Source organism: Taudactylus pleione, unplaced genomic scaffold (assembly GCF_031769625.1).
Source record: "Taudactylus pleione unplaced genomic scaffold, aTauple2 ptg000010l, whole genome shotgun sequence".
NCBI classification, from domain to species: domain Eukaryota; kingdom Metazoa; phylum Chordata; class Amphibia; order Anura; family Myobatrachidae; genus Taudactylus; species Taudactylus pleione.
This window is the reverse complement of record NW_028284413.1, coordinates 8525573-8550000: the sequence shown is the minus strand read 5'-3', so window position 1 is coordinate 8550000 and position 24428 is coordinate 8525573. Positions and strand designations below refer to the sequence as shown.

The window sequence follows — 24428 nt, the reverse complement described above, 5'->3', positions numbered from 1 at the left end:
CAGGGTTTGCGGTGTGGGCGCCCCCTGGACCCACACACCCAGCACCATTATAAATCGGAGCCAGCATGATCATGCTCAATATTATTAGTTTAAATGATTGTTCCTATTTTTTTTACAGTCATTTTTATTACAGTCATTTATGTTAGGTAATACCTATAGTTTTTGTGTGTACTCTATATATATTTTCATTCAGACTTCTGCCTTCTGTTGGATTGCAGCTTCTTTTAACACAGGGGACCTCTTCTTTTTAATTCTTGGTGCTTTGTTTACAGCTATCTTTGTCTAAATGGAGATGCGCTGTCAGACCGGGTAGCGTCCTTATCTACTATAGCAATGTGACACTCCGGGCTCAGTGACGTCATCCAAGTGAGACGCGCTGAACAAACTAGCGAGTCCATCCGCCTCGGTCTTTCTGCATGGATGGCGGGCTTCTACATCTATATTAAGGTAAGCTTTTCACTCATTCTTTGATTCTCACCTCTTTACCTTGACAAAGGGGCATCTGTGCCCTGAAACCTTGGATCTCATTGAGTTCCAGACTTCAGGCTGTAATTGCCTGCAAAGGATTTGCAACAAAGTATTAAAAAGTGAAAGTTAGATTTAGGATTGTTTAGTTTGTCCCATTACTTTTGGCCCCTTAAAAAGTGGGAGGCACATATAGAAACCGTTGTAATTCCTACACCATTCACCTGATTTGGATGTAATTACCCTCAAATTAAATCTGAAAGTCTGCAGTTAAAGCACATCTTGTTTGTTTCATTTCAAAGCCATTGTGGTGGTGAACATAGGCCAAAATATGAAAATTCTGCCAATGTCCCAATATTTATGCACCTGACTGTACTTTATATTCTTCATCAATATCCTTATACCCACAATTCCAGTCTGGCTTGTGTGCTATTCCCCTGTAGTTGCAGTGATATTTATTCAATAAAACATGTGTGTACTGTAAGTGTATAAGTATGAAGTGCTAATTTCCATAGAAGATATTTGCATCACCCTGATACAAATGACATTGCCAGTAACACAGCTGCTCCATTTTATAATTACAATAATTGCAATTATACTCGTTGTAAATTTATTTCAAGCTAACATATATAAGTGTCCTTATTACTTCTAAAAGTAAGGCTAATTTATGTGTTTGGTCCAGTTTCCCTTGCCACACAATCATAGTCAGTGATCTTCTCTGCAGTGTCCAATTCTTGCAATACAATGCAGCCCTCTGCTGTCAGCACATGCTCCTGATCACTACTGCTCAGTAATGTAGAACATTGTTATTTCCCATTGTCCTCTTTGGTATCAACAGCTGACTATTCCTAGGACAGCTGGTGTTAGTGTCCCAGAGGCCTGGTCAGTCCCTAAAATAACCATTCCAGACATTGCAGGAAGGTTTAATCGACTCCACACAGTGGCTATGAGTTACAAGCATGGACAGCGTGGTTGTGTTACTCTCTCTGTGCTTCACAGGTAGGGACCTCCCCAGACTCTTCACTACTCTTTTAAAAAATAGAAACTGACAGTACGCTGTTCATTATTAAAGGTACAATCAGTAATAAGTTGCTTAAATTGTGTTACAATATTAACAATGATCATAGTATTTATAGTTAGAATAATACTGTGTATACATATTGTCTATAGTTTAGACTCACTGATATCATGTTGATAGATAAAAATGCTGGAAGCTCTAATCTAGAATTATTTTTCAGTGGGACTGGTTGCATTTAGAATGACCGGATGCTTATACTAAAGATGTGCAATGTCCAGTATGAAGATGCTATGTGCATACATAACGATTATGTATCACTGTGTACATTTAGAAATAATTTGTGTGGTAATATGAACATCCACTGTCTTATATCAAAGAGTAAAGTAAAATAAACAATATATTTTTTAACAGCAAGGAAGAATCAAGAGATAGGGGGTATATTTACTAATGTGCAGGTTTTAGAAGTGGAGATGATGCCCATAGCAGCCAATCACATTCTACTTAACATTTAACTAGCGCTTTCTAGAAGATACTAGCTAGAATCTGATTGGTTGCTATGGGCAACATCTCCACTTTTAAAAACCCGTACTTTAGTAAATACACCCCCTACTGTAGGAAAAAGCAGGTGTGGCTATCTGACGGGCTAATATTTCAAGCTTATGGAATCTACTTATCAAAGACACAAAGCCCTAAATCCTGCAAAAACTAAATTTTTATGAAATTTAGGGCTTTTGCCAGTTTATCAAACCCATCCTTCTGATTAAGGTTATCGCTTGCTATTATGCAACCATTTTATATTTTTATATGCTATTATGCAACCATTTTATATTTTTTGTGTTCTTGAATTTTTGAACACACATAATTTACTCATATCTATTTTTTTGTGTGCTAAAATTTTGTTCAATCTGGAGCTAGAATTGTAGGCCTCAGTCCGGGCTTCCAGATCCAATAATTTGCCTTGGGCATGTGCTCCTTGACACCTAACGTTCCTGGCAAGCAATTAATGGCTGTTATCGCTGCTGGCCATTGTCGCCGGTCAGCTGATATTCGAAAAGACACATTTTTATCTCTGTGATCTCTTAATAAAGAGACTCCGATATGCTATTTGCCAATCCCTTTAGTTTACAACCTTCAAATGTTTTTCTTTGTGCACTGTTGTAGAAATACAGAGCTAGAAAAGTAAATCATTGTCATTTCTGTAGTTCTGAGAGTTAGGGAATAGTAAATCATAGATATGGCTGCCTCTTGGTGTTTTACTCATATACACAGACGCAAGGTAGAAAAGTGCATTGCCGAACCCTCACAAAAATCAGGGTGGGGGCTGGGTTACAACATTGTATTCTCGGGGGGCCCTCGCTCAGAGCTGAGGCATACTTGCCAACTCTACCTGATTGTCAGAGAGACTGCCAGAAATAGTAGCAATCTCCCTGACTCCCTGAAGAGTCTGAGGGGTAAATTTACTAAAGTGAGAGTTTTTACAAGTGAGTTTTAAAAGTGATGTTGCCCATAGCACAGTGGCGTATCAATAATGGGTGTAGTGTGTGCGGGGCACACGGGCCCCCAGGTCCAGGGGGCCCCCGCACAGCACACATTGCACCCATATTATTTTAGACTTACCTGTCCATGGTCCCACGTCAGGTGTCTGCGCTGCTCAGAACACCGGAAAATGGTGAGTGTGCCCGGACTCTACTGCGCATACACAGAACGCCAGAAAAATGGCCACCACGGACATTGTCCGGCGTTCTGCGCATGCGCAGTAGACTCCGAGCACACTCTAGTGCCCGGAGTCTACTAAGGCTCCGGTGGCTGGCTAGCCACGTCAGTCAGCTGCCGGCCACCAGGGAGAGAGGAGGGGGCCCCGCACAGGGAGTGCACACGGGCCCCCTCCTCTCTTAAGACGCCCCTGCCATAGCAACCAATCAGATTCTACTTAACATTTAACTAGCATTTAACATTTAACTAGCACTAGAAGATAATAGCTAGAATCTGATTGGTTGCTATGGGCAACATCACTTTTAAAACTCTCTTCTAAAAACTCTCACTTTAGTAAATTTAAGTGTAGTAATCTCCCTGATTGCACCTTACCCCGATTATGTAGCTGATATATAAAAAAAAAACAAAGATAGATACATTCAAATGGGATCATTAGTATCATTTCCCTGCATAGGTTATAAGGCACAATTATCCCTATGGCTACATGCATTTTCTGAAAAGTATCAGAATGTTTTAATCAGCAAGTTGATCTTACTAACTGCTTTGGGGCTCATTTATGTATGGATAAAAGTCAATTTTATGACACACCTCTCAGATGTAGCAGTACAGTCCACTTTACCGCCGCGCTCATAGGTGCTGCTTTCACAATCTCCCTGAATGCTTTTTCAAAAGTAGGCAAATATGAGCCCACTTCTGGGCATGCACAGTCTTGGCGCGCTCAATAGAGGTCACCACCCTGCTCTCATTGCTGGGAACCCCTCATTCCCAGGACCCACACCCCCTTAAGTTCATAAGGTATTTCTCTCCAAATTTACTATGAGGAGCCCTGCTATACACTTTAGTCATTTTATACATAGGGGAATGCCAGGGGCAATATGGGGAAAGATATGAGATTGTTTATATGTGTATTAATATAGTTTAGACACAGTTCTACAAATGATGGAAAAACTTTAAAGTATAAAGCACTCTGGAAAATAGAACCCAAACCTGTATAACAAATGTAAAATAGTTTGCAGGATAGTGGTCAATGTATACAGAAGATGCACATTAGGAATATGCCAGGTCCTGTGACCCTAATATGATGCCATCATCTCTCTGTTTCCCAGCTGTCCTGTCTCACAATGGTGAGGAGAAGCTCCTGAATGATCTGATGAAGGACTATAACAAGAACTTGCGTCCAGCAGAAAAAGATGGTGACATTATAAGTGTCAGCATAAAACTTACCCTTACCAATCTTATTTCCCTGGTATGTGTATATCTGCTTGTAATGTCTCTTAAGCTAGAAAACGATCTGTTGTATAAATCCTAACTATAAAGTATGAATGGGATCTCATTGATCTTTTATTTCTTAATCATACCTCCCCAACTATCCCAGGTTAGATGTTACTGATGTGAGGGCCCTGTCCTGTTGCCCCAGCACTTGGCACCTTTGTCTCACCCATTGAAACATGGGGATTATCCCAGATATATGATATGTTCATTGCTGCTCTGTGCAAGAAGAATAGCTGTGAATGGGTACTGCATGCACCTGCCACTGGTGTACAGTGTGTGGCATGCACATGTTTAGAACAGAGGTGTTAGGTGCAGCCTAGCTATCTGATGTATGGTCCTGTTGTGATGTAGTCATGCCCACACTATAATTTGCCATACTCTTTATCATGCAGTGTGCACTCTGGCCCTGATTCAGAGACGGACGCTCTGAAAAGCGCTCACTCTGAATCAGGGCATTTTTTTTGTTGTTGTAGCGGCCTCCTGGCCGCTCGCATAGCTGTGGGTGACCACCCACAGCTATAGCGAGCGGCCAGGTTGATGGTCGCGATGGTCAAGACCATCGCGACCATCGGGCTTGCGACGAGACCCTTGTGGTAGGGTCTCGTGGCCGCAAGCCCCAGAGACCTTCTGGCTCTAATAGAGCCGGAAGCTCTCCCACTGACATCACTGGTGATGTCAGTGGGACCACCCACAAACGGAGCGAAGGAGCACCTGTTGCTAGCCGGGTCTCGCGCATGCGCACAATGGAGCCGGCTCCATCGTGAGCATGCCCAGTGGGCAAACATCTACCCGGTTGCGAGCACTTGCGACCGGGTCTGAATCAGGCCCTCTACACAATATCAGAAAAATTGCGGCGCTCGTCCAGTCTATAATGATGTATAGCTTGCACTCTATCAGTCACTGTGCTGCATAAGTCTCAGACAAGTGTTATTTGGTAAGGCAATCAATATCAAAATCAAAAATGCAATTTAAGTAGAATTGCTAATAAGGATTGGATCAATTAAAATTTATATAGTATAATAGATGTAGATGGAGAAATATCTCCCAGGAGAATAAAACTTCCACGATCCTCACTGTCTCCACACAGCACTGTAATGTTGTTCCAACAAATCCTGTGATATATCCTTATGTTGTCCCACTGTCTTTGATTTAAAGTCCTTAAAGTCCAGTCTTATATCTGGATATATTGTAATCCAATGTCACAAAATCAGTTGAATAGTACTACAGTTCAGTTATCTTGGGATATCTTAGATTCACACACCGGGTCCACCTTTTCCACCTTCTCCAAAAACGCCACTCCGTGCACCAGCACCTTTGATAACAATGATAGGGACAGTATCACCTTCTAGACACTATGTTTTGCAGAGTGGTGGTTGAAATGTACTCACCCAAATAACTCCATCTCTGCTGGTCTTCTCCTCTGCCCAATTCTGTCATGGAGTGGGTGGGGGTATGTGGCCCTAGCAGTGTGTATGGATCACCATGTTATGAAAATACTGGTAACAATGGGTAATTTTAAAATGGATTTAATAAGTATGTACATTGTTTAGCAGACAAGCCTGGGAGGTTGTTTCCCATACCTGTATGTTAGTATATACTTATTAAATCCATTTTAAAATTACCTAGGCGTAACCCTTCCCCTAGTGCTTGACCCTACCCCTCCACTGGCGCAATCAATGTCAACATTATGACTACATTCCCTCTCTCAACAACTGCTGTCTCTCAATGTATCTCTTCAGCTCCTAACTGAGTCTGTCCTGACCAGTGCTTAAAGTGGTCCTAGAGAAGTGGTGGAACTCACCCCCCTCCCTCGGCGCTTTTTAAAAAAAGGGACAATGCGCAGCGAAAAAAAGGGGCGTGGTCTCAAAAGAAAAGGCAGTGGTCACACAATAGTATTCCCAATTCAAATTACACCACACAGATTCACCCCTGATTCACATTACACCACTTAGTAGTGTCCCTTATTCATGTATGACACACACCAGTGCCCCTTTTACACTTGCCCACATTTGTGTCCCTCATACACAATGCCCACAGTAGTAGTGCCCCTTATACATTGTCCACAGCAGTAGTGCCCCTTACACATAATACCCACAGTAGTAGTGCCCCTTATGCAAATGCAATGTCCATTGTAGTGGCCCCTGATGCAGTGCCCCTGTAGTGGTGCCCCTTATGCAGTGCCCCCAGTAGTGGTGCCCCTTATGCAGTGCCCCCAGTAGTGGTAGTGTCCCTTTTGCAGTGCCCTCAGTAGTGGTGTCCCTTATGCAGTCCCCCCAGTAGTGGTAGTACCCCTTATGCAGTGCCGACAGTGGTAGTGCCCCTTATGCAGTGCCCACAGTGATAGTGCCCCTTATTCAGTGCCCACAGTGATAGTGCCCCTTATTCAGTGCCCCCAATAGTGGTGCCCCTTATGCAGTGCCCCCAGTAGTGGTGTCTCTTATGCAGTGCCTCTAGTAGTGGTAGTACCCCTTATGCAGTGCCCACAGTGATAGTGTCTCTTATTCAGTGACCCCAGTAGTGGTTCCCCTTATGCCGTGCCCCCAGGAGTGGTGTGTCTTATGCAGTGCCCCCAGGAGTGGTGCCCCTTTCAGTAATGCCCCCCTATATTAGCGCCCCCAATAGTAATACCGCATAGTAATGACCCCAGTAAGTAGTGCCCCCTATTGTGCCGCTTACAAAAAAACAAAAAACAAACAATACTTACCTTAAGCCCCACTCCTGCGTGCCTCTGGTCCGCCTGGCTGCTCCAAGTGCTCTGAACTATGGAAGAGACGTCATGACGTCTCTCCCATAGTGCCGGTGGGGGGAGCGCAGCCAGAAGACGGAGCTCGAGAGTGAGCTACAGCCTCTGGCTGCCGCTGGCACTGCGGGGAGAGAGCCGGGCATCCGCTGGTAACAAAATATCAGCGGGCACCCGGCAAATGGAGCCTCCCTGTGGTGCCGGGCAAAGGTGGGTCGCAGGAGGTGGAACTGGTTCAGTCTCCAAATAGAAGTGACAGAACGCAGTTCCGCCTCGTTCCAGACCACTTTAACCCCACTGTAACCTCTTGTCCTGACACACAATGGCCTCATTGCCTGCTCAGTGTCTCCTTTGTGGATTCCAGTCTTCCTATCTGTCTTCTGTCATAGATTTCTGTGCTGGTGCGCCTGAGTCCGACCTGGGCTGACTATTGAGCTGTCCTGCCTCCTGCAAAGCTCATATCACCTGCAAGGTCTCTACTGGGCTACCAAGAGATGTGCCAGTAGGAGTGGTCCTACCCTAATATTGTAAAATAATTTACCAAAAATTAATTTTGACTTTACTGAAATAATAATATACCGATTAAGAATAAATAGCTGCCAATGTTTAAGCCCAAAACTAAGGACATACAGGGGCAAATACTATTTCCACTAGAACATAGCAACCAATAAAACATGTGATTACATAAGACAGATATAATCTATGTGTTGATTGCTGGTTGTATTTCAGTTCACCTTCTTCACCTAAATGCAATGCTATGTAAGGAGCCATAAATGATTGCCATTCTGAGCTTGCAATGCTTTTGCTATACATACCCTGTCCCCATGCCTCAGTTGCTTTGAATAAAAAGCCTGCTATTTTGTCTTGTGTTACTCTTTACTAAAATTATAAACTAAATATAAAGAAATTATATGTAACTTCTGCAGCATTAATTATTGCAATAATGCATATCGCCCAACTGTCCCTATGTAGACTGGACAGTGCCAATTTGAGGGTTATGTCCCGCTGTCCTAAGGACAGACACTTTTGTCTGTGCATCTATGTCCCATTCTCTGCTGTTCTGTATAGGCCATTATGAGGTGTACAGCAATGAACGGGGGCTTTACGAGGAAGATACGAGTAATGGTGCGTACACACTACACGATATGCTCCCTGAGCGATATCGTGTAGTGTTGTCCCTGGCAGGCTGTGCTCCATGTCGTTCATGACATTGAGCACAGCCGCTGAACGATATCATTAACGATATCGTTCAGCGCTGGGCTCTCTCCCCCATTCCCCAACATGCAGCAACCTGACGAGATCGTCAGGTTGGCCTGCATGTCAGCCCGATGAACGATGATGACGAACGACCCGCGGGAAAGTGCGTCGTCGTTATCGTTCATCGTTTTGGGGTTAAAAATGGACGATAAAGTGGACGACTGAACGATAACGATATCGTTATCGTTCAGTCGTCCACTTTATCGCCCAGTGTGTACACACCTTAAGGGGCATGCCTAGCACCTCCATAGCACCACCCTCAGGGGCAAACGCAGGATTTTTATGGGGGGGGGTGTTTCCATCTATGTATATCCTATAGATTGTAAGCTTGCGAGCAGGGCCTTCCTACCTATATATCTGTCTGTTATTACCCAGTTTTGTTCTATTAATGCTTACAATTGTAAAGCGAAACGGAATATGCTGCGCTATATCAGGGCCGAAACTAGGATATCTGTCACCCGGTGCAAGGCAGCAATTTTGTGCCCCCTCCCTTCCCGGACCTGGATTTTGTCCTTGCTCCTCCATAAGGCAGTGCACTACTCAAACGTCCCTGGTATAGTGACTTACATTATTCCACACACCATAATGCCCATTACACATTTTGCCACACATTGTAATGCCTATTACCAAAGTGCCACTTACATATTTGCCCAACACTAGTTTATGCCCCACAGTAAGGCTTGTAATTATTTTAAAATGACCTGCTCATTGTCAGGGGTTTTATGCTCATTGCCAGGGGGTTTCGTGCTTGTTGCCAGGGGGTTTCATGCTCGTTGCTATGGGGGTTTATGCTATGGGGGTTTATGCTCGTTGCTATGGGGTTCATGCTCATTGCCATGGGGTTTATGCTTGTTGCCAGGGGGTTTCACGGGAGAAGATGCAGCTTTCAGTGTCTTCTCCCGGCACTTCTTGAAACGCTGTTTGCATTGCGCTGGTCAAACGGACACTAGAGGTCCAATAGGACCTTGAGCATCTATCTCCTCCTTGGCGGCGGCCATTTTTGGATGGCCGTTTTTAGCAGAGTCCATGCGGACGGCTAGTCCACATGGAATCTGCAGAAAATCGCCATCCAAAAATGGCCGACGCCAAGGAGGAGACAGACACTAGAGGTCCAGTAAGGACCTCTAGCATCTGTCTCCTCCTTGGCAGTGGCCATTTTTGGATGGCCATTTTCTGAATCTGCAGCCCCCAAGCCACTGCGAGTCAGCCCTTTTTCACCCCCTGCATTCCGGCACCCAGGAATCTATTTGTGCACGGTATCTATTCTATAGGCGCACGGTATCCTCTGTATAGGGAGAGCCTGGGGGCAGCCCAGCATCTTGGAGAGTGCTGGGCACGCACCCACAGTGATGTGAACAGGGGTGCCACGAGGCTCCACCCCTGTTCACAGAGTCTCTGCCCCCCGCCACTAATTATTTAAATAGTTTTAACCATCAAATTCTTTTGATGTGATGGTTAGTTACCATCACATCGAAAGTTTCAAAGGTGGAAGCCCAGCCATCATTTGATGGTGGGCTTCTGATGTCCATCCCTAGCACAATGTAATTAGACCCCTCGCCCTCACAGCAAAATGCCGTGATTTGCGAGTCAATCAGGAGGGGGAGGGGCCAAATTGACTTGATTCTAATTAAATTGCATCATACTGGCTCCTCCTCCATATTGACCCGCGAATCACCACAATTTGCCAAGAGAGGGCAGGGCTTTAAGAACATGGTGCCTGCACTCCAGTCTGTCAGGGGGGGGTTCTGGGTACTCAATAACCCCCTTGCGTGTACTACTGACCCTTTCTTCTGTGTCCTTTTTATGCTCTGCTAAGTTATGAGGTATGATTAATGGATACTAAACAAATTTAAATGAGACTGCATTGTTGACAAAACATCATAGGAATATAATATGTCTAACTCATCATTCATAGAGACATTAATGACTACTAAGTTGCTGAGCCATCAAGGCTTAATGTCTTTTTAGAGTGCAGCTATGTAATTATTCTCTGTTGTAAATTACAGAATGAGAAAAAAGAGGCCTTGACCACCAATGTCTGGGTTGAAATGGTATGTACATTAAATACAAAGAAAATGTAACTTCTCCATGTAGGGGGCGCTGTAACCTTTGCATCTTCCATGTGACTCCATTGTTGATTGTTATTGACGATCCTCATATGACACTAATGCTCTGAAAACAGACCTTTGACATTACACGAAACTGACTAATTTATTTAGTTAATTAGCAGCATTCTATAGTTCAGGATTTCTAACTTGTTTTATAACTATCATTTTCCCTGTTATTTCAGCAATGGAAAGATTATCGCCTGAGTTGGAATCCCAATAATTACAGTGGCATTGAAATCACACGCATCCCCTCCACCATGGTGTGGCTCCCAGACGTTGGCCTAGAAAACAAGTCAGTAAGATTCCAGAGAATATTAACCTTAGGTTCTAAAACTAGTCATCTACAGCTTTGACACAGAACCCCCAGTTCACATATGCCACAGTGCCCTCTACACTGGTGATGTAGCTATGTGTGTGAGCCTCCTCATGTGTGGGGGGTCCTGGGCGACCGCCCCTTGCCGTCCTGTTAATCCGGCACTAACTACATGGCCCCAACTCCACCACATACTATCTGTGCAACAGTAGGTGGAAGAAACCCCTTATTCATGTATGACACACACCAGTCCCCCACACGCATCCCCTCCACCATGGTGTGGCTCCCAGACGTTGGCCTAGAAAACAAGTCAGTAAGATTCCAGAGAATGTTAACCTTAGGTTCTAAAAGTAGTCGTCTACAGCTTTGAACTTACATTTGCTCCCCTACTCCCTTCATTCAGCAGTCCATACAGGGCCAGAGTAAGGTTTGTGGGGGCCCCAGGGCAACTAACTTTTGGGGGCCCCTACCAATAAAACTATGAATATGATTTTATTAAAAAGTGTAATGTATAAATCCTCCCAGCGCCACAAATGTGTGAATCACACCGTAGGGTCCCCAGCTCACATTATGCCACACTGAACCCCCAGTTCACATATGCCACAGTGCCCTCTACACTGATGATGTAGCTATGTGTGTGAGCCTCCTCATGTGTGGGGGTTCCTGGGCGACCGCCCCATGCCATCCTGTTGTTAATCCGGCACTAACTACATGGCCCCAACTCCACCACATCCTATCTGTGCAACAGTAGGTGGAAGAAACCTTGGCCCTCATTCAGAGCCGTACGCTCTGAGCAGAGCGCACGCTCTGAATGAGGGCCGCCCTCCATAAACTTTAATGGCGCGTCCTCCTGGACGCTCGTATAGCTGTGGGTCACCACCCACAGCCTATACGAGCGTGCAATTTGATGGCCGCGATGGTCGTGACCATCGCGACCATCGAAACTGCGAGCCGGAGCCTGCGGTTGAGGTTTTCAACCGCAAGCCCCGGACTGATTTTGGCTCTATCAGGGAGGCATGCCCCCGGCACGCCCGCCAAAGGGGGCGTGCTGTCAATCAACATCGACAGCACGCCCCCTTTGATCAGACACAACGAGCGAAGGAAAGTCCTTCACTCGTCGCGTCTGGCACATGCGCACGACGGAGCTCCCGCCGTCGTGCGCATGCGCAGAGCACAACATCGACCAACTTGCGAGCGGACAGCCGCTTGCGAGTGGGTCTGAATCAGGGCCCTTGTTTTATCAGCTGCCCAAAAACTTATGTTCCCAGTTTTGGGGACAAGAATCAAAAAATTCTAATCATGAAATGACTGTAGCATTGCCAGTCATGTAGCATTGCCAGTCATGCATTAGGCATGACTGGCAACATGTTGACATTTACATCTATAATTTATTGTCCTTACTATGAACCTGAGTGACGCACAAAGTGTCTGCAAGTGTGGAGGGCCCTGGCAGCCAAATGTACTACCTTATGCTAATGCTATTATATCCATATGGCTAAATGCATATACTCGCACCGTCATCGCTCATTACACCGACCCCATGCTGGGTGCAAAAGATTTGTCAGAAAGAGCCGTTTTGGCAGCATTCACACGTCAGGGGCCAGATTAACAATGGGGTGGATGGAGCTACAGCTCCAGGCCTCCACATAAAAATAAGACCATCATCTTGGCAGCATGATATTGACCAGCCACCAGCTGCCCATACGGTCAGCCATAAATTATATACTTTTACATATTGAGGAAGACAGTGGGCCTGACAGTGTAGGGGGTGGACATGCCCATATGGCACTGGCCACACCCAAACAGCGCTAGCCACACATCCTCCTCTGCTTCTCATAGTAGGCCCTTGAAGATTTTCAGCCCCAGGTCCATATGGCCCTTAATCTGGCCCATTGCACGGAACTCTGGCCAGATGCCCACAACACTCCCACTAGCCAGATCTCATGCATGCATTCACAAGGTAGCCGCTAAGTTGAAACCCAAAAATGGCCATTTCACAGACATAGAATCGGCTGCACACAGAAGGCCTGATTCAGAGCCTCTCGTAAGCGGCTGCTCGTTCGCTCTGAGCGATGTTCGCACAACTGTGCATGCGTATGGGTTGTAATGCGCATGCACAAAATAGTCATTGCGCTTGGAAATCGTGCGCTCGTAAAACAGCGAGGGGCTGCTAATTTGAGTGACAGAATGTACCGTTTGTGGGTGGTAACAGGGGAAGGTGCTTGAAAACGGGGGAGTGGAGATCTGAACGCAGGCGTGCCTAACGGACAAAAGGGCGTTTAAAGGGAGTGCTTAATTAGTAAAGGAGCGTCATCGACCACGTCACTTGGTTGTCTTTTAGCCTGAACTGCTCGCAGTATTAGGGGAAAGAAAATCTTACCACAAGCACTGCGAGCAGTTCAGATGCCTTTCGATGTTCCCAATTAATCTAATAAATACCGGAGATGACGTGTGATGCGAACGGCAAAGGGGTGTCTTTATAAAATGGCGAGCGCATTTTTCGTACGCTCGCTCAGACACAGAGGCGTCAACACACCGCAAAGAGCAAGCGCTCAATTTAAATATCCGGCCCCTTTTTTAGAATGAGCGTCCGCTAATAGCGTCCGGCTCTGAATCAGGCCTAGAGCCTCTTTCAAGTTACATCGCATGCACTGTTTGCTGTATATAAGCTTTTGTGCTTCTTCCGTGTGACTCACTATCAGGTCCAGCATTAATGTGAGTAGATACCTAAATCAAACCGTAGAAATAATGACACCTATTTTATCTATATGGCACAATGTATGGTCCTAGAGACTCTTGTCTGGTAGAATTGATTTGATCTAGGGTTTGATTTAGGTATCTACCAGACAAGAGTCTAGGAACATACATTATACCATATAGATACAATAGGTGTCATTATTATTTGTACTATTATTTATTATTCAAATTTAGCTACAGTATACCATATTTACATATCCTGATCTAAATATCACCATTTACTAGCTCTGCCAGCACACTCATGGCAAAAAAAGAAACAAAGATTCTAGAACTGATTATCCGCACCATATATGTGATGTACAATTATTCAAAAATAATGTGATAAATCTAATTGTTTGCATTCACCTGATATGAAAAACGTACTAAGTACTTCAATATATGGCTTTGTTACAATCCCATCATTGGTTTACATTATATAACAAAGCAGTGGTGGTAATGTAATGAATTGTAGCTGCTGTTATGTTTTAGCAATATTTTCTCTCCATTCTGCAGTGTCGATGGCACCTTTAATATTGCCCTATATACCAACACATTGGTGTCTTCGGATGGCTCGATTTACTGGCTGCCTCCTGCAATCTATCAAAGCAGTTGCCCGATTGTGGTCACATATTTTCCCTTTGATTGGCAGAACTGCTCCATGGTATTTCAGTAAGTCTGGTGTCAACTATTTGTAAAATAATATTAATTAAAAAATATGTAATTAAAATAATGGAAAGTCTTTTATACCTGCGATCACCATGTGCATGCTGATTCCTATGATCCCAAAGTGCATTCTGTCATGAAATATTAGGTTTTCATTTGATAGCATATATCGCTTTTACTTTACATACATGTTTGTATTGCCAATGATAAAAAAAACTCCTTTAAAGTAGGGATGAGCGGGTTCAGATTTACTCGGTTCTTATCTCCACTTTACTGCAAGTTCAGATTAGTTCGGATTTATTTTATTGGCTATCCAAAACACGTTAGCCGATAGTCAATAGAATGCCGTTTTGAGAACCGAGTGAACCGAGTAAATCCAAACCCGCTCATCCCTACTTTAAAGCAATAGCAATCAGGAGAACGGTCGCACGTCTTACATGCTCTGGCTCCCTTTAAAGCCATTCTGCGTGCTTCACCTCTCGCCTGCTTACTTAATCAGAGGCCCAATGTGGTTGGTGTCTCCCGGGGCTGCTCCGACTGACGTCCGGTGCTCGTCCAGCTGCCGCCCACGTTTGGGGACCAGCCACCGCGGAAACCGTGGGCTGCCTTGACTACCGCCCATCTCTGGAGCCGATCCGCGGGTAGTGCCCTGCTCTCCCGCTGACCTGCTCTCCATCTGGGATGCTGAGGGCTCCACCATTCTCTGTAGGAAGGACAAACCTAGCCCTGGTAAGGAGGACTCGGGCCATACTTGCCAACCCTCCCTCATTGTCTGGGAGACTCCCTGAAATAGTAGCAAACTCCCTGTCTCCCTGAAGAGTCTGCCAATCTCCCTAATTCTAAAGCTGTTATGTTAAAAGAAAAAACAAAGATATATACATTCAAATGGGATCATTAGTATACTTCCCTGCATTGGATATAAGGCACAATGATCCCTATGGCTAAATGTATTTTTTGAAAAGTATCAGTGTGTTTTCATCAACAAGTAGATCTTACTAACTACTTTGGGACTTGTTTACATGTGGATGTAAGTCAGTTTTATGACACGCCTCTCAGATGCAGCTGTACACGCCCACTTTACCGCCACACTCATAGGTGTTTCTATCACAATCTCCCTGAAATGCTTTTTCAAAAGAAGGCAAGTATGACTCGAGCCTCACAGCACGCCCGCCATTTTGGAGCTTTGCTTGTCAGGCTCCTTGCTCCTGCCCTTGTCTCCAGTCCCAGGCTATTAAAAGGAGCCCTGTTCCTGTCACAGGGGGCTTAGCTGGACCCCAAGGGTCCCCTCTCTGTACCCCACCTCATAAGGCTGTAGTTACACTTGCCTGAGTGCTCTACACTCATCATCCTGTTGCAGAAATACCCTAACTCCCATCCAGACCCCACAGCTGTCTCCTGGTGGACTCCCTGCAATTCTCCCCCCTGCTGATCCCTGGGGCTGTTTTGGGTGCTGGTTCACCAGGGGACACCTCCTGTGTCTCTGCAGGTTGCAGCCTTCCTTCCCCTTTATAGTCTCAGGTTCACTTGGGATAGTGACCTGGATGACCTCTATTTACATGGACAGCTCCTGCGGCCTGGCCTGGGTTCTAATCAGAAGCAATGGTCCTGAACATTTGTTGCGGGGCTAACTGGTGGTGATTCCCATTAAGATAATATCACCTTCCCCTGCTATATACAACACATGTGCTCCCCTGTCCAACTGGACCCCAGTATTCTCTCCTCAGCACATTCAACCCTGCAGCACCAATCACTTGTGCTACATTATGTTTTTGAGACCCATAGTATTCTCAAGTGTTTTATCTTCAGTATCCCTGACCCCCTTACTTACTTTTTTTTGCTGTTTTAATAATAATTTATATAATGTATACTTAGTGGGCTGCCACCACATCCCCTGGGTGCCCTATGCTCACCCTAGTTTGCTGTTAGTTGCTGCGTTTTATACCCCTTAGTCTATTATGTATCAATTCACTCATTCCATTGGTGCCCCTTATCTGTTTTGAAGAGTATTGTTTTTGTATCACGCACCTGTGTTGGCCCTCTCCACATGCGGAAATCCACCACTAAAACTCCTAAACAAGGGGGTACAGACATATCCCAAAACTTTACGTGGGGTACCAGGTCCATTCAGCACGAGAGTCCTCCTTCTCCAGACATCATGGACATGAGAGGCCCCTTGTCTCCCGTCCCTTCCACCAAGGAAGAAATGGCTTTTTGCTCCCTCATCACAGAATTCAAAGACTCGCATGAGACCAAGTTGGATAAAGCCATTGCATCTATGAAATCGGATATCTCGTCTCTGGCCGCGAGAATTACCAAGCTGAAGTTAAGCCAGGATGACTTTCAAAAAGCCCTAAACATTACTAGTAGGAATTTGGATCATATCATCTCCGAACTTTCCGACCTTCGCACTAAAAATGAAGAACTTGAAAACATAATATCCGCATTCGTAACATTCTGGAATCTGTTTCCCAAGAGCCCTTAGGAGAACCTACCTTTATAGTCTCTTCACTTTCCTGATTCCCTATGTTGGTTCTTGACAATTGCCATTGGAACGAGCATACCGCGCTCTTAGACCTAAGCCCTGGGACGTGGTCATGCGCTTTCTCAGTTTCATGGACAAGGACCTTGTTCTCACCTACACTAGGGGTGAACCCTACATCTACATAACTCTGCCAAGCTCCAATTCTTTCAAGATCTTGCCCTTCTGTCGATAGCCAAGCAAAGAGAATTCCGGGATCTCACCAAAGCCCTTAGAGACAAAGGCATCCAATATAGCTGAAGTTTTTCTTTCAAAGTCATAGTCAACCTCAATGGGAAGACCATCTTAATCAAAGATCTTTGAGAATACAAGGACCTATGAAACTACTTAGAGGAGTCTGGTCTCCCCTCTGGTGGAGCCTCCTCTAAGTCATGACTGACTTTCCTCTCTGACGAGCAGCCTTGTTCCAGTCTCTCCTACACCAATATTGGATGGGGTAATATTTGCTCCATATGACCCCTCTATTACTGCATAATGTTTCTATATTTCCCCTGCTCCTTACCTCAGGTTATACAACTGCTTTTTATTAGATTTCTTGGTGACCCTGTCGAGAGCCTCCCTTTATTTTTTCATGTGTTATTCTGTAGACGCTGACTAGGTTAGTTCTTATTGAATGTACTTTAAGACTGCTACTTATTACTGCATGATTCTCTGTTGTACTTAGTCATACATTTGGTATTTTTTGTTCTTTTGTACTGAATGGTGGGCCTGCGGGGCCCCGGCACACTTAACTAATCTTGAATCCCTCCACCAGCTAATTTTCCTGGTGGACTGCCTGCGCCGGGCTCCCTTCCGGCTTTCCAGCCTAACAGAGGCTCTCTTCTTACCTCAAGTGATTCTGCCATAAATTGTTGGTTCATAAGACGTTTCCCTACCCCTTCTTTATTTCCTCTTTCTCTCATGTTGCTTTTTATCCACCAATCTTTTACTCTTGCATTATGCACCTCTCCACACACAGGGGACATCCGTGACCCTTGCTGCCTCCTTCATTCCCCCCGACTATAGTTCACATTATTATTGATCTTTTGCCCCCACTTCAACTGTGTTCTTAATCCATATTTAGACAAAACTGCCTCTCAGACTGGTCCCTGTGTGGACCCCCTTTCTAGATCCCTATCTACATTTGTCAAAGAGGCCAATCTCTTTGACACCTGGCGTGCTCTCAATTCCTCCTCTAGGGATTACACTTTTTACTCTGCCACCCATTGCTCTTATTCCAGGATTGAGTAGAAAATAGATGGACACTGCGCACTTGGCTACCGATCTGTTGATTGTGGTAAGCTGCTGAATAAAAGGGTGTCCTCCCTTTTGACATATAATACAAGGAATAGAACATTCAGCGCTAAACCTCTCTAGATATGGGAACTGCACTATATGTGCCTTTTACCTGGGATATGCATCCTAGTCAATACATCATGTTCAGACTGTGATTACAAGTACAAAAATGTTTTACTATGTTAATGCATTAAAATCATACAGTATAGTGGCAAACATTCACTATAAACAATATATAATTGATCAACAATAAAGATATATGTGCTAATCTAGCACTTGATTTGTCTGAAAAACAATATCCTCTATAATGCTGCACTTGGTTAACTGTACTGAGACCCTTGTTGGAGGATAGGGATTGATCAAAATGTCAGTGATTACATGTGGGGGGAGAATAACGGCGTCCCTACTCAGGTTTGGCTTTAGAGGAAAATTCCTACAGGCTATTCAAGCATTTTACCACAACCCTTCCACCTCAGTTTTCGCAGGTGGTATCCTCTCAAACACTTTTAGCATTTCAAATGGTACCAGGCAGGGATGCCATTGTCACTGCTTATTTTTGCCCTAGTTATAGAGCCTCTTGCTACTCGGATCCGATCCAACCCAGATATTTCGGGCATCTCTGTTGGGAACTCTCAATACAAACTTTCCCTCTTTGTGGACAATGTCCTCTTTACTCTTACTAAACCTATGACATCCCTCCCTAACCTCAGGAACTTTCTCTTTATGGGCGCTTATCGGGCTATAAAGTCAATCACAATAAATCAGAAGCTTTGCCTCTGCATATATCAAAACCAACTTTGGACCTTCCCCAACTCAACTTTGCCTTTACTTGGTGACAGGACACTATAAAATATCTAGGCGTCTACCTAACAAAGTCTTATGACCACTTATACAAGGCTAATTACCCTCCCCTCTTTCGGGCCATTGAACAGGACATCTTTTGCTGCAAAAATATTTAATACATTGAATAAGTCGCATAAATGCAATAAAAATGAATGTACTCCCTAAATTATTGTATCTCTTCCAGACCCTCCCTATAGTGGTCCCTGTTCATCTAGAACAACAGGACAGCCTGCCTTCGTAGAGATGTTCTTTTCAAGGGTCCCCATCTGGGGGGTCTGGGTATCCTATCGCTCTCTAAATATTATCAGGCTTCTAGACTTAGCAAATTAGTCGCCTGGAATTCTCCTAGGGGTACTAAATGATGGTTTGACTTAGAATCCGACCTGGGTGAAGTTTCTTCTGTCTCCCACCTTCCCTGGCTTCTTCATCAACATAGACCTTCCTCTGCCCTGTCAAATCCCATGGTCGCTTTGATATTGTCTGTCTGGGACTCTCTCATCCCCAAGCTCTCTTTGTACACCTATCCCTCACCTCAAATCTACCTGTGGCACAATCCCTCCTTTCCTATTGACCAATGATCCAGCATGGCTTCTACTTGGACATCAGCTGGAATCACCCGTTTCCAACATACTCTGGGTGACCTTGCCCCACAATCCTTTGCAGACCTTCAGGAGAAGCTTCTACTCCCTCACTCTTCTTTATCAATACCTTCAAATTCGGAGAGTCTTCACCTCTTCTCTTCCTGACTCAGGTTCCCTCCACAAACCCACGGTGATGGAACGACTATGCATTATCAACTCATGGATAGAGGTACTATCTCCCAACTGTATAGCTCCATTTTAACCCCGGACTATCCTCCTTTGGAACACCACAAAACTGACCTTGAGGCTCCTCTAAGCGATAACACTTGGGAAGCTATATGCCTAAACATTTCCAAATGCTCCATAAGTGTCTCTATTAAAGAGAACTCTTACAAAGTCTATACTCTGTGGTCCCAACCCGCCTACACCATATGTACGCCTCCACCTCAAATCTGTATTGGTGGCTTTGTGGCCAGGTCAAATCTTTTTTTTATTCTGGTGGATCTGCCCAACATATCACCCCATTCTGGTCAACAGTCCAATCACTCCTTACATCTGTAAACTCTGCCTGTTCTCTTCTCACTCCAGCCTCAATGCTTCTGTGTGCCCCAGTCTGCCAGCTACCCAAACACTCTAACAAGTTGACTCTACACATAATGTGTGCTGCCAAACTCCAGATTGGCAAACTTCAGCCCTTTCCCCCATCCCGTCAAGAACTATTAAATCACATTTGGTTTGTATCCAAAATGGAATATATTACCAGCCTCCAAAATAACACAGTGGATAAGTTCCATGCGGGGCACCTTGGTATAGAATGCCTAATGCAACCGTCCACGGCCTTGCTTGAACTAGTCATCCCTCTGCTCTACTTTCTGCTGTTCCCCAAACCTGCTTCCCTAACCTTAACCTCACATTCAGCCCTAGCCTTGCACCCTTCAAAGTATCCCCCACTCACTAGACTGCTAATTCAGGTCTCTTTTTTTTGTTTGTTTCTTATACGGATAGCTATGGCCGTACCAGACTCTTTACTTTTAATTTTACTTTTACTTTTAATTTTCCTGTACCGTCTCCAGCTTTTTTCCCCTTCCCCCCCATCTCCTTCAACCTTCTATAAATAATAATAAAAAACTGTGGAATTGTGCCTTTACTGTGGGCATGTGTGATCTTGGGTTCTCATTAGTTACAGATCACTCCCCTGTCGTTTGTGCTTTCATTTGTCAATTTTTCAATTGTCAAGATCATAATACTATGTACACTATTCTACCTTTGAATCCATTTGTTTGTTAATTTCTGTATTATAATTTTATATCTTCAAGAAAATTATTTGAATAATAAAGCAACAGCAATCAGAAATAGAAGTTAGTCTTGAGCAATATTTGGTACAGCTTTGTGCTGTACAATTGGTGTGATTATGTTTTAACTGTATACAGTGCATATGGAAAGTATTCATAGCGCTTCACTTTTTCCACATTTTGTTATGTTACAGCCTTAGGGGCCTATTCATTAAAGGTAAAAATTCAATGGAGATAATTAGCTTTAGAACTCTCATGGAGTTCTAGCTAATTATAGGTGGAATTCATCATTCCACCTCTCCATAAGTATCTATTCCGAAAAGCTGTCATTTTTGCGATGACAGCTTTTCGGGAAATAGATACTTTTCCCTCTCTACACTACCTTATCGCGTCTGGAAACAGTGCTGCGCATGCGCTGTTACATCTGTAAAACCAGCGCATGCGCAGCACTGCCTACAGATGCGGTAAGTTTCGTACCCCCCCCCCTCCACTCACCTCCCCCCCCCGACTTACCTGTCCGCGCAGCAGCCTCCGGCTCCGTCCTGCTGGTCTGTCATGTGGTTTCCCTGCAGACCACATGACAGATTAGAAAAAAAATAATATTTTTTTTTTTCTTTTTCTAAACTTTCTTGTGCTCTGCTGGGGAGCACACATGACTGACCAGCCTCCGGAGCCTGAGGGCGGAGCAGAGCGCCGGAGGGACTCGTCGGGGAACCTGCACACGCTGATACAGGTTAGTGGATTCTGCTATTCGCCACCTAACAGTGGCGAATAGTAACTGCATCAAATTCCGAAAATTTATAATTTTCGGAATTTGATGAATACCATAATTTCCACATCCCATACTAATGTATGGGGAGTGTGGAAATTAACGCAGGGGGACTTAGCAAGGAGATATCTGTGATATCTCCTGTGTTAAGTCTGTTCATGAATACCAAAATAACGTTATTTAAGGAAAATGTCCTTAAAAACGTTATTTTAGTGTTGATGAATAGGCCCCTTAATCCAAAATGGAATAAATTAATTTTTGTCTTCAAAATTCTACACACAATACCCCATAATGACAACGTGTAAAAAGTTTTTTTTAGATTTTTGCAAATGTAATAAAAAAAACAAATTAAGAAATCACATGTACATAAGTATTCACAGCCTTTGCCATGAAGCTCAATATTGAGCCCAGGTGCATCCTGTTACCGCTGATCATCCTTGAGATGTTCCTACAGCTTAATTGGAGTCTACCTGTGGTAAATTCAGTTGTTTGGACATGATTTTGAAAGGCATACACCTGTCTTTATAAGGTCCCACACTTGACAGTGCATGTCAGAGCACAAACCAAACATGAAGTCCAAGGAATTGTCTGTAGACCTCCGAGACAGGATTGTCTCGAGGCACAAATGTGGGGAAGGTTACAGAAAAATATCTGCTGCTTTGAAGGTCCCAATGAGCACAGTGGCCTCCATCATCCGTAAATGTAAGAAGTTCGGTACCACCAGGACTCTTCCTAGAGTTGGCCGGCCGTCTAAACTGAGCGATCATGGGAGAAGGCCCTAGTCAGGGAGGTGACCAAGAACCTGATGGTCACTCTGTCAGAGCTACAGCATTCCTATGTGGAGAGAGGAGAACCTTCCTGAAGGATAGTCATCTCTGCAGCAATCCACCAATCAAGCCTGTATGGTGGCCAGACGGAAGCCACTCCTTAGTAAAAAGCACATGGCAGCCCGCCTGGAGTTTGCCAAAATGCACATGAAGGAGTCTCAGACCATGAGAAACAAAATTCTCTGGTCTGATGAGACAAAGATTGAACTCTTTGGCGTCAATGCCAGGCATTATGTTTGGAGGAAACCAGGCACCGCTCATCACCAGGCCAATACCATCCCTACAGTGAAGCATGGTGGTGGCAGCATCATGCTGTGTGGATGTTTTTCAGCGGCAGGAATGGGGAAACTAGTCAGGATAGAGGGAAAGATTAAAGCAGCAATGTACAGAGACATCCTGGATGAAAACCTGCTCCAGAGCGCTGTTGACCTCAGACTGGGGCGACGGTTCATCTTTCAGCAGGACAATGACCCTAAGCACACAGCCAAGATCTCAAAGGAGTGGCTTCAGGACAATTCTGCGAATGTCCTTGAGTGGCCCAGCCAGAGCCCAGACTTGAATCCGATTGAACATCTCTGGATAGATCTGAAAATGGCTGTGCACCTACGCTTCCCATCCAACCTGGTGGAGCTTGAAAGGTGCTGCAAAAAGGAATGGGCGAAACTGCCCAAAGATAGGTGTGCCAAGCTTGTGGCATCATATTCAAAAAGACTTGAGGCTGTAACTGCTGCCAAAGGTGCATCAACAAAGTATTGAGCAAAGGCTGTGAATACTTATGTACATGTGATTTCTTAGTTTTTTCTTTGATTAAATTTGCAAAAATCTCAAAAAACTTTTTACACAGTGTCATTATGGGGTATTGTGTGTAGAATTTTGACAAAAATGAATTTATTCCATTTTGGAATAAGGCTGTAACATAACAAAATGTGGAAAAAGTGAAGCGCTGTGAATACTTTCTGGATGCACTGTACATGTATACAGTGCTATATTTGGCCTAAGAGCAGCATAAGAAGCACCTTGTGCAATTCATTCAGGATTTAGTTTATCTGTAAGCCGCTATGCTCTATCACCGATGTCAGTGTCTGGATCTAGAACAAACTGAACTGAAGAAGAGACAGCCACCGCTATTCTCAATGCTATATTTTCAAATAATACTAAGGTCAGAGGGCAGGATGCATATTAAAGTCATACTTGCCTACCCTCCCAATTCGGCCGGGAGCCTCCCAAATCTCGGGTGCCACTCCCGGCCCCCCAGAAAGGCAGGCAAGCATCCCGGCCAACGACAACCCTTCTGTATAAACCCCGGCAGCGGGGGGGGGACGCGATTCGAGCTGAATTGTTGAATGATGCAATAGCGCTGTCATGCCCCATGCAACATTGCCTTGCCATGCCCCCTTTTGCCGTGTCACGGCCTCCATGTGGAAGCCAGACAGCTCCCTCCTGGAAGGAGGGAGCTAAATGTCGGCAACCCTGATTAAAGTCGAAGTTGTGTTAATTTTTGTTACCATGGTCTCCTATTTGTCAGTAAACGTAATAATGCATCAGTGTAGCTCATTGTATTACATTTATATCTATAGAATTATGGTGAGCACGGTGCATGTAAGTAAGGTACAATAAACATTTATGAAAGTCCCAAACTAATATCAGTTCCCCTGGTGCTAGTATCATCTACTAGAGGGGATGGAGGCAGGTAGTCAGGGCTGACATGCTTGCAAAGCAAATTGCAGAGCTCAAGGGAGATTGTTTACATACCTGTATGTTCTCCAGCGCATGCTGATATTTTACACATAAATGCAGTTCTCGTAGGGTACAGCAGTGGGTATGCAGCCATAATTTTGGCATTTATATTGCCAACATTCATAATGTCGACACCACAATGTCGACCCCAGCAGTGTTGTGATGTGATTTGGTGCAAAGTGATGCAGCCAAGACTATATTGACTGTGTAAGAAAACTAGGCAAATGCCCTGGGCAGCATTGTTCCGGAGGGCAGTAGATAAAATGTTTCATGCAGATGT

The 24428-nt window shown here is 44.5% G+C and overlaps 1 protein-coding gene across 4 annotated transcripts in view; it reads left to right on the top strand.

Annotated features, from left to right (window-relative positions):
* Positions 1–375: 375 nt before the first annotated feature.
* CHRNG (cholinergic receptor nicotinic gamma subunit) overlaps positions 376–24428 on the top strand; it is a 42951-nt gene continuing 18898 nt past the window's right edge. The window contains exons 1-5 of one of the 4 annotated variants that reach the window (XM_088467464.1): positions 376–447; positions 4303–4442; positions 10472–10516; positions 10756–10865; positions 14136–14291. In XM_088467464.1, the coding sequence (XP_088323590.1) occupies positions 4347–4442; positions 10472–10516; positions 10756–10865; positions 14136–14291 (407 nt within the window). In that variant the 5' untranslated portion in view covers positions 376–447; positions 4303–4346. Of the gene's footprint in view, positions 448–1386; positions 1538–4302; positions 4443–10471; positions 10517–10755; positions 10866–11147; positions 11196–14135; positions 14292–24428 lie in introns of those variants that run through there. The other 3 variants (XM_088467462.1, XM_088467463.1, XM_088467465.1) reach the window with 3 other exon arrangements.